Source organism: Aythya ferina, assembly GCF_964211825.1.
Source record: "Aythya ferina genome assembly, chromosome: 1".
NCBI classification, from domain to species: Eukaryota; Metazoa; Chordata; class Aves; order Anseriformes; family Anatidae; genus Aythya; species Aythya ferina.
This window is the reverse complement of record NC_140296.1, coordinates 55,742,083-55,755,279: the sequence shown is the minus strand read 5'-3', so window position 1 is coordinate 55,755,279 and position 13,197 is coordinate 55,742,083. Positions and strand designations below refer to the sequence as shown.

At 34.8% G+C, this 13,197-nt stretch overlaps 1 protein-coding gene across 11 annotated transcripts in view; it reads left to right on the top strand.

Annotated features, from left to right (window-relative positions):
• DOCK9 (dedicator of cytokinesis 9) overlaps positions 1-13,197 on the top strand; it is a 125,972-nt gene that overhangs the window by 99,492 nt on the left and 13,283 nt on the right. For 9 of the 11 annotated variants that reach the window (XM_084524207.1, XM_084524204.1, XM_084524201.1 and 6 more), the window contains 7 exons: positions 4,471-4,586; positions 6,227-6,364; positions 6,664-6,846; positions 7,550-7,663; positions 7,794-8,009; positions 9,160-9,217; positions 10,621-10,727. In XM_084524207.1, coding sequence (XP_084380333.1) covers positions 4,471-4,586; positions 6,227-6,364; positions 6,664-6,846; positions 7,550-7,663; positions 7,794-8,009; positions 9,160-9,217; positions 10,621-10,727 — 932 coding nt within the window. Of the gene's footprint in view, positions 1-4,470; positions 4,587-6,226; positions 6,365-6,663; positions 6,847-7,549; positions 7,664-7,793; positions 8,010-9,159; positions 9,218-10,620; positions 10,728-13,197 lie in introns of those variants that run through there. The other 2 variants (XM_084524209.1, XM_084524208.1) reach the window with 1 other exon arrangement.

Sequence of the window (13,197 nt, the reverse complement as noted above, 5' to 3'; positions counted from 1 at the left end):
GTTTTTGACTTAACTGTACGTTACTAAACTCATTTATTTCCTAAAGCATATCTAACTGCCCTCTACGGATACTTAAAACCTTTTAGCTCATTATCTGTAATATAAAGCAACAGTTAACCTAATTGCATAAGACTTACCATGCAGTCTAGTGGAAAACTAAAAGTAAAAAACAACAAAAACAACCTTCTGTTTATAAATACATTCTCGTATTTTTTTTAAATATAAAAAAAAATGCAATTCTTTGAATTAAACGTTGCAGAAAACTATATAGTTGTGCAATTTTTTTTCATGGAAGCAGTCTGCTGGTGATGTATCAGCAGATACCGCTGCAGTAAATTTTTACATGTTTTTTGATACACAAAAGAAAGCTTTTACACTGTGCAACTATATATTCAGCATGGTGAAGTACTCTGTAGAGAGACTGATTTAAAAATAAATAAATAACTCTCTGGGAAATGTCTGCTTCTGGGCAGACATTCTGATTTTTAAGGACAGTGAGCTGAAAGATTTTAATTAATGCATGCTTATATAAAAATGAGCTTTGTTCTTCTTTGTGTAATTTGAAAGAATTATCATAGAAGTTTCATTCACCTGACTTTGAGTAATGTGATAATAGTGTTTTTAATGTTGGAAATTTAATAAACATTAGGATATTACAATTTGTATTGGCCATGGTTTTGTAAGGTGAAAACATGCTGCTATAGAAGCCATGTCAAATGTGAAATTGATTTTTATAACTTTGGTCTTGTTGTCTGACTTCTAGTTTTGTGTACTTGGCACTTTGACTTTATGCTGTATCTAGGGTAGTCTTAAGAACTTTACTAGATCTTTTATATATTCTGTATGGGTACTATGTGACAGAATGTATCTGGTGAAAATAGTTCCTATCTTGGTAAAGGATCATGATTTTAGAAACAAGTAAAGTTGTCTATAAATGTAACTTCTAAACCTAGTTTACCTGTTCTTTTCTAATTGATTAACAATGGAAAAGAACTGATATCATGGTATAAATATTTCAGACCTCTGAGGAATTTCAGTATAGTTTTGTGCCTAGATGTGAAAGAAATTAAGTTTTTCATTGAAATTTCAGAAGTATTCCAGTATAAACAAAAAAGTTGTATCTATATGTGTATCATTGGGGCTGGAGGAGAGAGGGAAGCTCAGTATGGCAGAAGTGACACACAAATGTACACAGAGATAAACCCTGATTCTATAATAGCAGCACATGATCATCATCAAGTTCATAGTCATTAAAGATTACTCAATTTTTAGTGTTTGTAGTTGGTTTTAAATACATGTTCATATGCATGTCCGTGCAGATGTCCATATCATATGTAGTAAGTCAGTCTTTTAGCTAAGCCCACCTGAGTGTTACTTTGTTTGCATACTGCCCCAAATTTCCCTCTAGTAATAATGCAGTGTAATCAAACAGACTGATTTCTTTATTCTAAATTATTTATGAGAAAAAAAAAAAAAAGTTTGAAATCTGTCCATTGGTTACAGTTTTTACTTAGAACTGTAGAATATCCTGAGCTGGAAGGAACCCACAAGGATCATTGAGTCCCACTCCTGGATCTGCACAGGACCCTCCAGAAATCAAACCATATGCCTTGAGAGCATTGTGCTGCTTGAACTCCAGCAGGCTCGGTGCTGTGACCACTGCCCTGGGCAACCTGTCCCAGTGCCTGACCACCCTCTGGGTGCAGACCCTTTCCCTAACCCCCAGCCTGACCCTCCCCTGTCCCAGCTCCATGCCGTTCCCTCGGGTCCTGTCGCTGTCCCCAGAGAGCAGAGCTCAGCGCCTGCCCCTCCACTCCCCTCCTGAGGGAGCTGCAGGCTGCCATGAGGCCTCCCCTGTCTCCTCTTCTCCAGGCCGAACAAACCAAGTGACTTCAGCTGCTCCTTATACAGCTTCCCCTTTAGACACTTCATCTTTGTAGCCCTCCTTTGGATAGATTTATGTCTTATATTGTGGCACCCAAAACTGCACACGATACCCAAGGTGGAGTCATACAAGCTCAGAGCAAGCCCAACTAGCTTCAACTAGCTAAGTGCCTGATGCACCTCAGGATATGTACTTTTAGTCCTTTTGGCTGCCAGGGCACACTGGCTCACGTCAACAACAAAATGAACCAGAACCCCCAGATCCCTTTCCATGGGGCTGCTTTCCAGCCTCTCTTTCCCAGTCTGCATGTTTAGCCAGGGTTGCCTTGTCCCAGGTGCAGAATCCAGCACTTGCTCTTGATGAACCTCATGCAGCTGGCAATTGTCCAGCACTCTAAACGGTTAAGATCTCTCTGCAAGGCCTCTCTGCCCTTGAGGGAGTCAATAGCTCCTTGTAATTTAGTATCATCTGCAAATTTAGTATGTGTTTGAGTCCTGCATCCAGGTATTTTATAATAACTTTGAAGAAAACTGGCTGTAAAATGGAGCCTAGTGGAACCCCTACTAGTGACTGGCTGCCAGCCTGGTGTAACCCCTTTTACTGTAAACCTTTGAGCCCAACTTGTCAGCCAATTGTTCACACATTGTATGGTGCATTTGTCTAGCTGCACGTGGGACACTTTGTCCAGAACGACATCATGAAAGACAATGTTGAAAGCTTTCCTAGAGTAAAATAAGAAAAATCACATATATTGGTTTACCATGGCCAGCTAGATGGGTAACCTTGTCATAAATTTCCTTAAACAGGACTTTTCTTTTGTGAACCCATGTTGGCTATGACCAATGACTGTGTTATCTTTCAAGTGTTTTTCAATAATTCCCAGGCTAATTTTCTCTGTAGTTTTACCAGGCACTGAAGTGAGATTGACAGGCCTGTAATTACCAGAGTCGTCTTTCTTACCCTTCCTGAAAATTGGAACCAAATTGGAACGTAGGATTTAAAATAACTTTGAATCTCAAAGAGCAAACAAATTATCTCTTTAAAGAATATTTCTCCTGTCTTCAGTGCAGTTTTCAAAATAGTGATTATCTCTTCATGTCTTCAACATTATGGAAGCAACAAGATTTCTGGTCACACAAAGGTGACTGCTATGAAAAGGCATCTTGCTTTGAATTTCTTGAAGGATAAGAATGTACTTACTAACAGGAAAATGTTGGCAAATGGCTGTTGTGCTAAAACTTGCTTCCAAATACTGGTTGTTCCTTTCTGTCATTACAGAGGTAATTGGGTTGAAGCCATAAAGTAAATACATGGGAAAAGAAAGAGGTGGAGGCAAAGAGAATGTAGATAGGACAGAAATGTATACTTCTGAACAGAGAGCGTGTATAAACCCACAGAAACTAGTGGTTATTCTGGCTTTCTTTCAATGTTTATGAAAGCTATAAAGCAGGAAAAAAATGCTAGTGGAGATTCTACAGATCTTTTTTTTTTTTTTTTATTACCCTTCATTTCATTTTGTATTCTCGTTTTGAGTTTTTGCTTCATAATTTCATTCTTAAAAACGGATGCAGGTTTCAAAACATGACTTTTCCTTTTAACCTACATATTGCAGTAAGTCTGCTTAGTGTGATTAGGTCTGCTTAGTCTGAATAAGAGAAGAGAAAAAAAAATCTGTATACAGGTATGCATGCATACTTCAGCTAGGGAAGCAAGAGGGTACAGAAAGAAATGGACGGGTGTCAGCATAAAAGAATGTCATTTCTTCTCTTCCTTTCTTAGTCTCAACAAGTTCACATCATGCTTCTCATTGATTTAGTGATGCTAAGTTGGCTGTAAATCTAATACATCAATGTGGTCCAGGCCAAATTTGTGTAAAGCAAGCAGAACTCATTTGCAATCTATTTCTGAAAGATCAATATTAGGGAACATAAACAACATATTTTAAGCAGTGCTGAAGCATGATATATTTTTTAAATTATTTGTGTGCAATACAGAATTAAAAACATAAAAGCATTTTTTGTTTAAATATGGAGTTATTGCATGGTATTGCTACAGAGCAGAATGACTTCAGTCATTCAGTCTTAAACTGCGTATAAGTGCATGACTGTATTCCTTCAACTCTTGGTGTTTTGTATTTTTATAATGATTGACTTTGAGATCATTATAACATCACTAAATTGCCAATACATATTTTCATCTGTAACCCCATGCTACCATAGTATTTATTTTAGGAATATATGTATGTGTATATATATATACATAAAGTATATATATTTATATAAATATACACCTGTATATGCATACATATATGAAATATCAGACACTTTAATGTTTTCATTGCTATTTAATGCTTCTGTTGCTGATATTCATACTTCATGTATTTTTATAATCTTCTGCAAATTATGCTAGAATAATTATATGCATATTTGACAAATACTTAAATGCATATGAAATATTTTTCTGTATTGAGTATTAACTCGTCAGGATTTTTACTTGTTAATCTTCTAGTTCAGCAAGTCTTTTGGAAATATGAAACATATAAATAAGTATACTAAGCACTTACACTTCATTTGAAATTTCTGTAGGCTATGGCCATTCAGATGCAGATGTTCTTCACCAGTCTTTACTTGAAGCAAATATTGCCACCGAAGTTTGCCTTACAATTCTGGATACTCTATCATTATTCACAATGGCTTTTAAGGTTTGTTCTTGACTTGATGTTAACATTTCCTATAATTGTATTTCAGAACAAATATTTTAAAATTGTTTTTAAAATTTTATTTTAAATACTGTTATATAGTGCTATTTGTTGTATTTCATCGTTGTGTCATGTGACAGCTAAAAATGTGTCACTGCAAGATGCTTTGGCTTCAGCTATATGTGTACAGAGATTCCTTACTGATCAACAATATTCTGTTAGGATGAGAAAGTAGCTTTTCTAACTTTCTAAATGTTTCTAGAAATCTTAGTGTTTACTGAATGAGTGGTAAAATGGTCTGTTCTATGTCAAGACCATAATGGATATTTGGATACACTCAAACTTTTATATTGAACTTAGCCTGTTCTTATACAAAGTCACTCATTAACAAACAGCAATTACAGGTAAGAGGATCAGGAGCTGCTGTTCAATGAACTACACTAAAGTACATGTAATACCAATCTGCTTCTTGTGGGAATAATCGGCATATTACATAGAAGGCCAGACAACTTTTTCTATTTAGTGTCATCTTTCTCTAGTAAGGCTCGTATCTCTGTTACTATTACAACAGGGAAGTAACAAATTATGTCTGTTTCTTGGTAGACTTTTAACTGATTCTGTGTGAATTCCTACTGCTTGAGGTTGTTTTAGTGAACTACCTACCTCTGATGCTGGGACATCTGAAGAAAAGATGTTATGTCAATTTCTTCATAAGATAGGAATTTGTTAGAAAACATTTAAATGTTTTGCTATAAATCTGCAAGTAGTAAGCCTAGCATTGTTTAGGACTTGCAGTTAGCTGTATAGGTTTGGGTCATCTGGGTTCTGTTTCAGGACATACTTTTTTTCCCCAATGACTAAGTATATTGATTGGCTTATATCCAACCATTTATGTCTAGCTTCCTCTAAAATACAACCCTGCCTGTATCTTCCTTGCATAGCATTGGGGATTTTTGGTCTCCTGAAAGCATTTATATGTATTCATCCGCAAAGTTTGAGAGCACACTGAGTTTTTTCTAGTCTGTTAGTCATGTTATCAGACTGGTTCTCAGCATGGCTTTTATTGTAGGATCACCTCCTTTGTTCTTATAATATTGGACACCCAAAATGCCAAGGGCTATGCTGAGATCCCTTAGGAAGGCATTTGTTGATGATTCAGAAATCAAGAGTAACCATGTGTATTGCGTGCCTTAGAATGAGCTTTTCAGGGTCTTATCTGTCTCAACGTTGAAAACTAATATTTTCATTTTAAGAGCCCTGTAGTAGGAGGTACTGCTATGGGAAAATTCTACTATTTGAGCTGCTGAAGCCAGGTGTAACCAAAGTGAGTTAATTCTTCGCATGTGCCTCTTAAAGCTGTTAACTAATGTAACTAACAGCTGTTAAAAAAAAAAAAAAAAAAACAACAAACAAACAAAAAAACACATTGTGTTCTATAAGTCTATTCAGAAGTCAATGCTTTCTTTGTAAACAGGATTAGTGAAATGTTAGAAACATCTAATTAAAGCTCAGATATGATTGTCTTATTAAACATCTCAGAATACTATATGATTTTTTTTATTACTTTCCTGGATGATTTGTGTATGTTCTTAAAGTGTAAATGTACAATACAAAAATCCTAAGTTCTCTCTTTTAATTTAAAGAATCAACTGCTGACTGATCATGGGCATAATCCACTGATGAAAAAAGTATTTGATGTGTACCTCTGCTTCCTTCAAAAGAATCAGTCTGAAACAGCATTGAAAAATGTCTTCATTGCTTTAAGGGCACTTATTTTTAAGGTAAGAAGTTTTAAGTAATTAATCTTCATGTACTTATCCAGTTCTTTAGCTAACAATATACTATCAAGAAGCTTAAGAATTAAAAACTCCAAATTTAAATTAGTAAATGAGGACAGACATAATCCCAAAAACATGAAATTATTATTCTTTGAATTGCTGTAAAAATCATTTTGTTTGAACTATTAGAGCTGTTTTTTTCCATTGTTTAAAAATACTAATATATCTTTCTTGATATGCTTATTTTGTCAAGAACTAGAGTTTGTGTTAATGAATAACTTATTTTTCTTCCTTTTCTTCAGTTTCCTTCTACGTTTTATGAAGGTAGAGCTGATATGTGTTCTGCCCTGTGCTATGAGATTCTGAAATACTGTAATTCAAAATTGAGTTCCATTCGGACTGAAGCTTCACAGTTACTGTATTTCTTAATGAGAAATAATTTTGATTACACAGGGAAGAAATCTTTTGTTAGGACACATCTGCAAGTAAGTATAATTTCTTTATTTTTCTTTATTTGTGTTTTTAAATGTCATGTGGCCTGTACTTGTAGGTGTACAGTTGCATGTTAGTGTGCAAAGTCCTGTCACATAAAGACATAAAAGAAATCACTTGTTATTCAAGCAAGGCTGGTGCTATTCCAAGAAAATGAAGATGGAAGTAGAAGTATGTTCAGTACAAGGCAATAATTCAAAACAATTCAATGGCCTTGTGTTTTGTAGAAAATAATTATTACTTGTGAATAGCAAATGTTGTGGTACTTAGATGTTATTTTGATTAAGTAGCATAGCATGTTGTGTCTGAGGAAGAAATGAATGAAGCAACAAGCACCTATAAGTCCTAAAACCTAGAAATGTTATTTTAGTAAAACAGAATTACATGGAAATAAAATGATTTTGATGAAGCAGGGAACAATAGTTTACTACTTTCATGACCTTTAGTGAGTTTATCTAGCAGTCAGTCTGTAGACCAGAGGATGTTTGTGCATGAAATTTATACAAGCCTGTTTTTTCTTTCCCTTGTTACATACAAATAATTTTGGGGGAAACAAAAAGTCTATCAAATACCATTTAACTTCAAGAAATTATCTTTCAATTAAAAAGAACAAACCTTCCTATGTAATTGCTTCAAAGGTACATTGCAAGGGTATTTCATTAAATATACACTAACTAGACTTCTGTTTGTGTCAAGGTTATTATTTCAGTAAGCCAGTTGATTGCTGATGTTGTTGGAATTGGAGGAACCAGATTTCAGCAGTCCCTTTCCATCATCAATAATTGTGCCAATCATGACAGAATTATTAAGGTTTGGTTTTATTCTTCTTTCTATGCTATAGAAAGGCTGCTTTAAAACTTTCTCAGTGTCTTTCACAATTACATTTCAACTTCTTCTATGATGCAAATAATAAAAGTTAACCTAACTTTCCATGTTTTAGCACACCACATTCCCTTCTGATGTTAAGGATTTAACAAAACGGATTCGTACAGTACTAATGGCTACAGCTCAGATGAAGGAGCATGAGAACGATCCAGAAATGCTTGTAGACCTCCAATACAGCTTGGCGAAGTCTTACGCTAGTACACCTGAACTAAGGAAGACATGGTTAGACAGCATGGCAAGGATCCATGTTAAAAACGGGGATCTTTCAGAGGTAAGAGAAGATTGGACTGTTTTTAGCTTCTTAGTAAGATTAATTCTCTTGACATCAAAAGTACTGTAATTGTTAGTGTGAAAGGATTATTATCCTGTATGGATTTTAATTAATTTTGAATTGTTAGTAGATTAACTTCAATGGCTGATGAGATTTTGTGCTACACAAATACATCTGTAAGTCATTATTGATTATTAATGTAAGGCATATGTTTAAATAATACAGCTGATTTGCTACTAAATCAGGAAAGCTTAATGTAAACCATGAAAGAATCAGACTATCTACTTAAACATATCCTTCTGTTATCAGTTAACTAAACACTTAGTTACACCCTGAATTCCTTTCCAGTTGATTTAAGAATTATCTTGATTCTCTTCCAGAGTGCTTACTAAAAAAAAAAAACCTTCCAATGTTCTTAAAATTGATGAATAACAATTTTGTTGCTAGAAAAAAGAAAGCTCTCTGTTTTCAGTAGGCTGTTAAAAGATTTAATTACAGCAATGGGGAGAGGTGGAAGAGGGGATTTTTGTCTTGATTCTTTTATTGGATCAGCACAGAGAATTAATATCGTCTCTTTCTGGAAGTTTATTCAATCTGAATTTCATAAATATGTCTATTACCTTTATCATCATGTAAGCAAGTAAATACCTCCAAGAAATAATATCTTACTCATGTTTTAGTACTGTACTTCTTTTATTCTGTATGGTAACAATGCATGAGACACATACACCACTGTTAATAGTTTGTGTTTTGATGGAAATGTCTCCAGCTCAGAACTTTCAGAAGGAAAGTTCTTTTTAAAAACAGACCTAAAAAAGAACTAATTTTTCATTAAAAACACAAAATCGTTGCCCGTACAACTAGATGAGAACCTCTGTAAATCATCAAGTCCAGCCCCATACAAAGTATGAATTATTCTCCTTTAGCTCCAGTACCTGAAATTCTACAGCCTCCATATGTAAAAATTTTGCTGCTAGGCTTTGATATTTTTAAAGAAAAATCTTGAATCTTTGTATTTTCTGTACAAAAAAGTGATCAGTGACAACTTTAAAAAAAAAAAAAAAAAAAAGACTCAGGCTAGGACTTTTCTTGTATATCTCATTTTCATTAGATCCATTGTAATTGTAGCTTATAAGTGTTTCTGTTTTAGGCAGCAATGTGCTATGTCCATGTAGCAGCACTGGTTGCAGAATATCTCACACGGAAAGGTATGATTTTGAAATCTTACTTAAATGTGGGTTGTTGGTCTTTTTTTTGTCCATATAATTGCATTATAGTTTAGCAATAGTTTGCCTGGGGAAGTTGTAGGCATTTCAGTGTTCATCAAGGGAAAAATTCTGACTTAAGTGGATAGCATACGTACAACAACATACTTGCACAATTAAGGGTCATCATTTCAGATGAAGATAAAATATTTTTTTAGGAAAGTAATAAATAAAAATTAAATAATAATTTTACGCTATAGTTGCTAATAGCTGATCAGACCCTTTCTAAGCAACCTTATCAGTGAATATTTGTGTTCATTGAGTAATACGTGTATCTCACTGTATATATGGAAGCCTGGCATTGCCAGAGAAGTCAAAAAAAAATTTACAAATCTTTAGATGCTAAGTGATATTAGTGCTCAGACCACTTCACTTGTCTTCGTAATCTGTGCTAGCAGCTGTCCATATATGAAAAAAAAAAAAAAAAAGAAGGAAAAAAGGTGACTATTGAGATAGATTTCTGCAAGTTTCTTCTAGAGATTTTTCTTAATAAAGTCTATATGCTATTTTTTCAAACCACAGACTAAGAACACAAGTCTTCTGATCCTATAGGTGGAAGGCAGGCTAGAAAACTATTAGGACTGATTATGATATTGAGCTTTTTTTTTTTTTTTTTTAAGCGTATGAATTCATGACCAGAACTTTTTAGCCTCGTCTTTGCTTGAACTGCCATCTGAAGTTATAGGTCTACAGGATGTCTTTTCTTTCTCCGTTACTTTTTTGCCTCTTGCAGGATACTTTTTCAGTGCTATAAGCAATCCCTTCTGCCCCTAATGATCTCAAAAGCTTTCTGTGACCAAATCTGAGACTGAGTTGTTTAAGTTATTTCACTTTCTTGCAAGCCTAATAACAACCAACTGATACCTAGTGATAATATGTATATAGTTGTGGTTCCCTTGGGTAACTTGCTATTTTTGTTTCCTGTCATATGCAAGTTACTTCCTGTTAGTAATATAGACAGTCGAACCTCATTCTTGCATGAACAATTTAATGAAATACTGTAAAAGTGACCTTGATTAATGTAGACTTGGGGTGGGATAGGTTGGGTACAGATTTAAGATAAAGTAGAAAGATTCAGACACTACATATTTTTGTAGGTAAGAGTTTAGGTATTAATGTTGGGGGTTTAAGGAATAAGGTGGGCTCTGCTCTTTTAATCATGCAGTGGGAGGCAGGTTTTTTTGTTTGTTTGTTTGTTTGTTTGTTTTTTAATTATTAATTTGGTGGTAAGAATATAAGTCTTCTGCATTATCCAACATCGTAAAATGACCTAGTGTTATTCTGGTGGAGGAATGCATTTTGATGGCATTAAGGTAAATTTTTCTGTTTTTCTTTTTCAATGATAGGGATGTTTAGACAAGGTTGTACTGCTTTCAGAGTAATCACACCTAATATAGACGAAGAAGCTTCAATGATGGAGGATGTTGGAATGCAAGATGTTCACTTCAACGAAGTAAGCAAGCATAACTGTGTTAGAATTGGTGCACATTAAAGTGCTGTTTATTTTTATAAGTTCAGTTTCAGTCCTGAGGCTGACTGGTATGACCTATGCTATCATTGTTTTCCTAGCCACTATTCTTATCCTAATACAGAAATAAAACAAAAAATTCTATGAGCTGTCCAGGCTTTAGAGAATTTGCTATATATGTATATTTCATGTAAAGCACCAGCATACAAATTGCGATGACTACGCTATATATTTGCCAGTACAGAGTGAGGGACAGACCACTAGTTGCAGTAGTTGTGTTAGAAAAATCCCTGGTGCATAAACATAATTGTAGCAACACATTTTTGTGTATGTTTTAATTTGTTTATGGTGAAAGCATGTGACAAAATGCAAAATTGACTGCAATCTGAGTCTATACTAACAGATTTGGGAGGAATAGATGAAAGATTTAGTGGTTTTAAGCCTAGGGCTAGAGCTAGGGCACATGTGTTTTATTCCCACATTCTGGTACTAATTTGTTCTATAGTTTTAAGACAAAATTTGTAGCCTTGCCTTTTTTCTGTGAAGGCAGGAGTTGGAATTACTTGAAATGAGAGTGCCTTTTGTTTCCAAAGACACCTAATAGCAGACTGCGTTTTTTATTATTATTTGTATACTATATTCTTTAAAACACTGATTCTCCTCATCCAGCGTGAATGTAGCATGTTACTCACAGAAAAATGTAAATTGTTTAAGTGAACTAGGAGTTGGATTTTTACTGACCTACAGTGGATGGAAACTTTTGTTGGAAACTCTTGTCAGCACCTACCTGATAAATCATTTGACAGAGAGGATCTTCTGTATTTTTTTTAACCGGAATGTCTTTATTCTTCTTCTGGTTAGTCACTCACTGTAAAAAGAATATGCTGCATTTTCTGAGTCATTGAACCCTACCCAGATTTATTTCCATCTCTCAGTATTTCCATGGAGCAACAGTAAGCCAAGTGTGAAATTATAAGCCAATGGATCCTGCAAAGGGTTCAAACCTCGCAGAGTTCATTTTCCCTGTATGCAACCCTTTATAAACAGAAGTTCTTCAAAAACGATATTCCAGTTGCTTCATGAACAGGAACATATTCATATGTAGAGTGCTACCTCAGTATGGCCTTATGAAAGGGAATCTGTGGTAGTCTAAGAAAAAGAAATAGAACAGTAGGGTAGATAAATGGTATAATAAACATATCTTTCAAGCTGTACTTTACTGCTACTCAGCTAAATGATCCTCTACTGTGAATTTTTCCTATGAGTCACGTTACTTGGGATTTCCCTGGATGCTAGGCATGTCAGAATTAAATCTCAAAACCAGTGATTGACACAATGGGGAGTGAGGGAGGGCTCTTCCATGTTTCTAAAAGGAGCAAAGTGTCTTTTATATTCTCTGTTATATAAAGTCTTCCTAAGTCAGCGAAATTTGTCTTAAGAGTCTATGTAGTTTCCTGGTTTTTAAAATCAATATTTTCAAATTCTCAATTCTCATTTTAAAAGAATTATCTTCTAGGCAAGGATTACCCTGACTCGTTTCCTAAATTAGTCATTAAAAAAAAACACTAGTGTTTCATTTTTAACAAAGTTACTATGTGTATTTCATTAACAGTTATTTAGCCAGAGAGTCTGTTCAGCAGCACAGGTCAGATTCTCCTTGTAGAACTAAAATCTTATGGGTGTCACAAGTTGCAAAGCAAAAGCCTGGAAGCTGTTATCCTTTCCCTGCTAGACTTTATTGTAAACAGCTCATCCGTGAGGGTTTTGAGCTATGGCTAGTAGACCAGTGTCTGGTGCCAGATTCCATGCAGATTAAAACTCGGAAAAAGTTGATTCGGGTTTGTTGTTTGTTTTCCAAAATAAAAATTTGCCAAAATACAGCTCCACCACAAATATTAACTCAATATCCACCTTATTACTTTTTTTTTCTGATCTCTTGTTAGCTCTGCCTGTCCATGAGATGAATCATTCTAACTTCAGATTGGTAAATGAGAGCTTCACAGTACATGTTATATAGAGGAGACAATTTAATACCCTTCAGCCTTTCTCTGTAGGAAAACTAACTCAGATTCTCAGATGAAGAAAATCATCCTGTCATCCTTGTGCTCTTGCTGTGCAATAAAAAATATAGCACAGCCCAAAACAAGAAGGGTGATTTTTATTCTTATAAATCGGAATCCATAAACTCCAAAATGTGTCAAATAAATTTGTAGTGCAGTATTTCTCCAGGGCAGGTGTTTCTCCAGCCAGTGAATGCTTTCAAATTGTATCACTTACACATCCTAAGATGCATAACCTTATCTTGGACAAGGTTTATTTTATTTTACCTTTTCCCCGGTGATTTGGTAGCTTAAGAGGAATGACAATTAAGCTTTCATTCACCTGTATGCACCATACTAGAATCTTGGGTGAAATCATCTATCATTTGTCTTGCTTTTTCTCATTCTGGATGGTT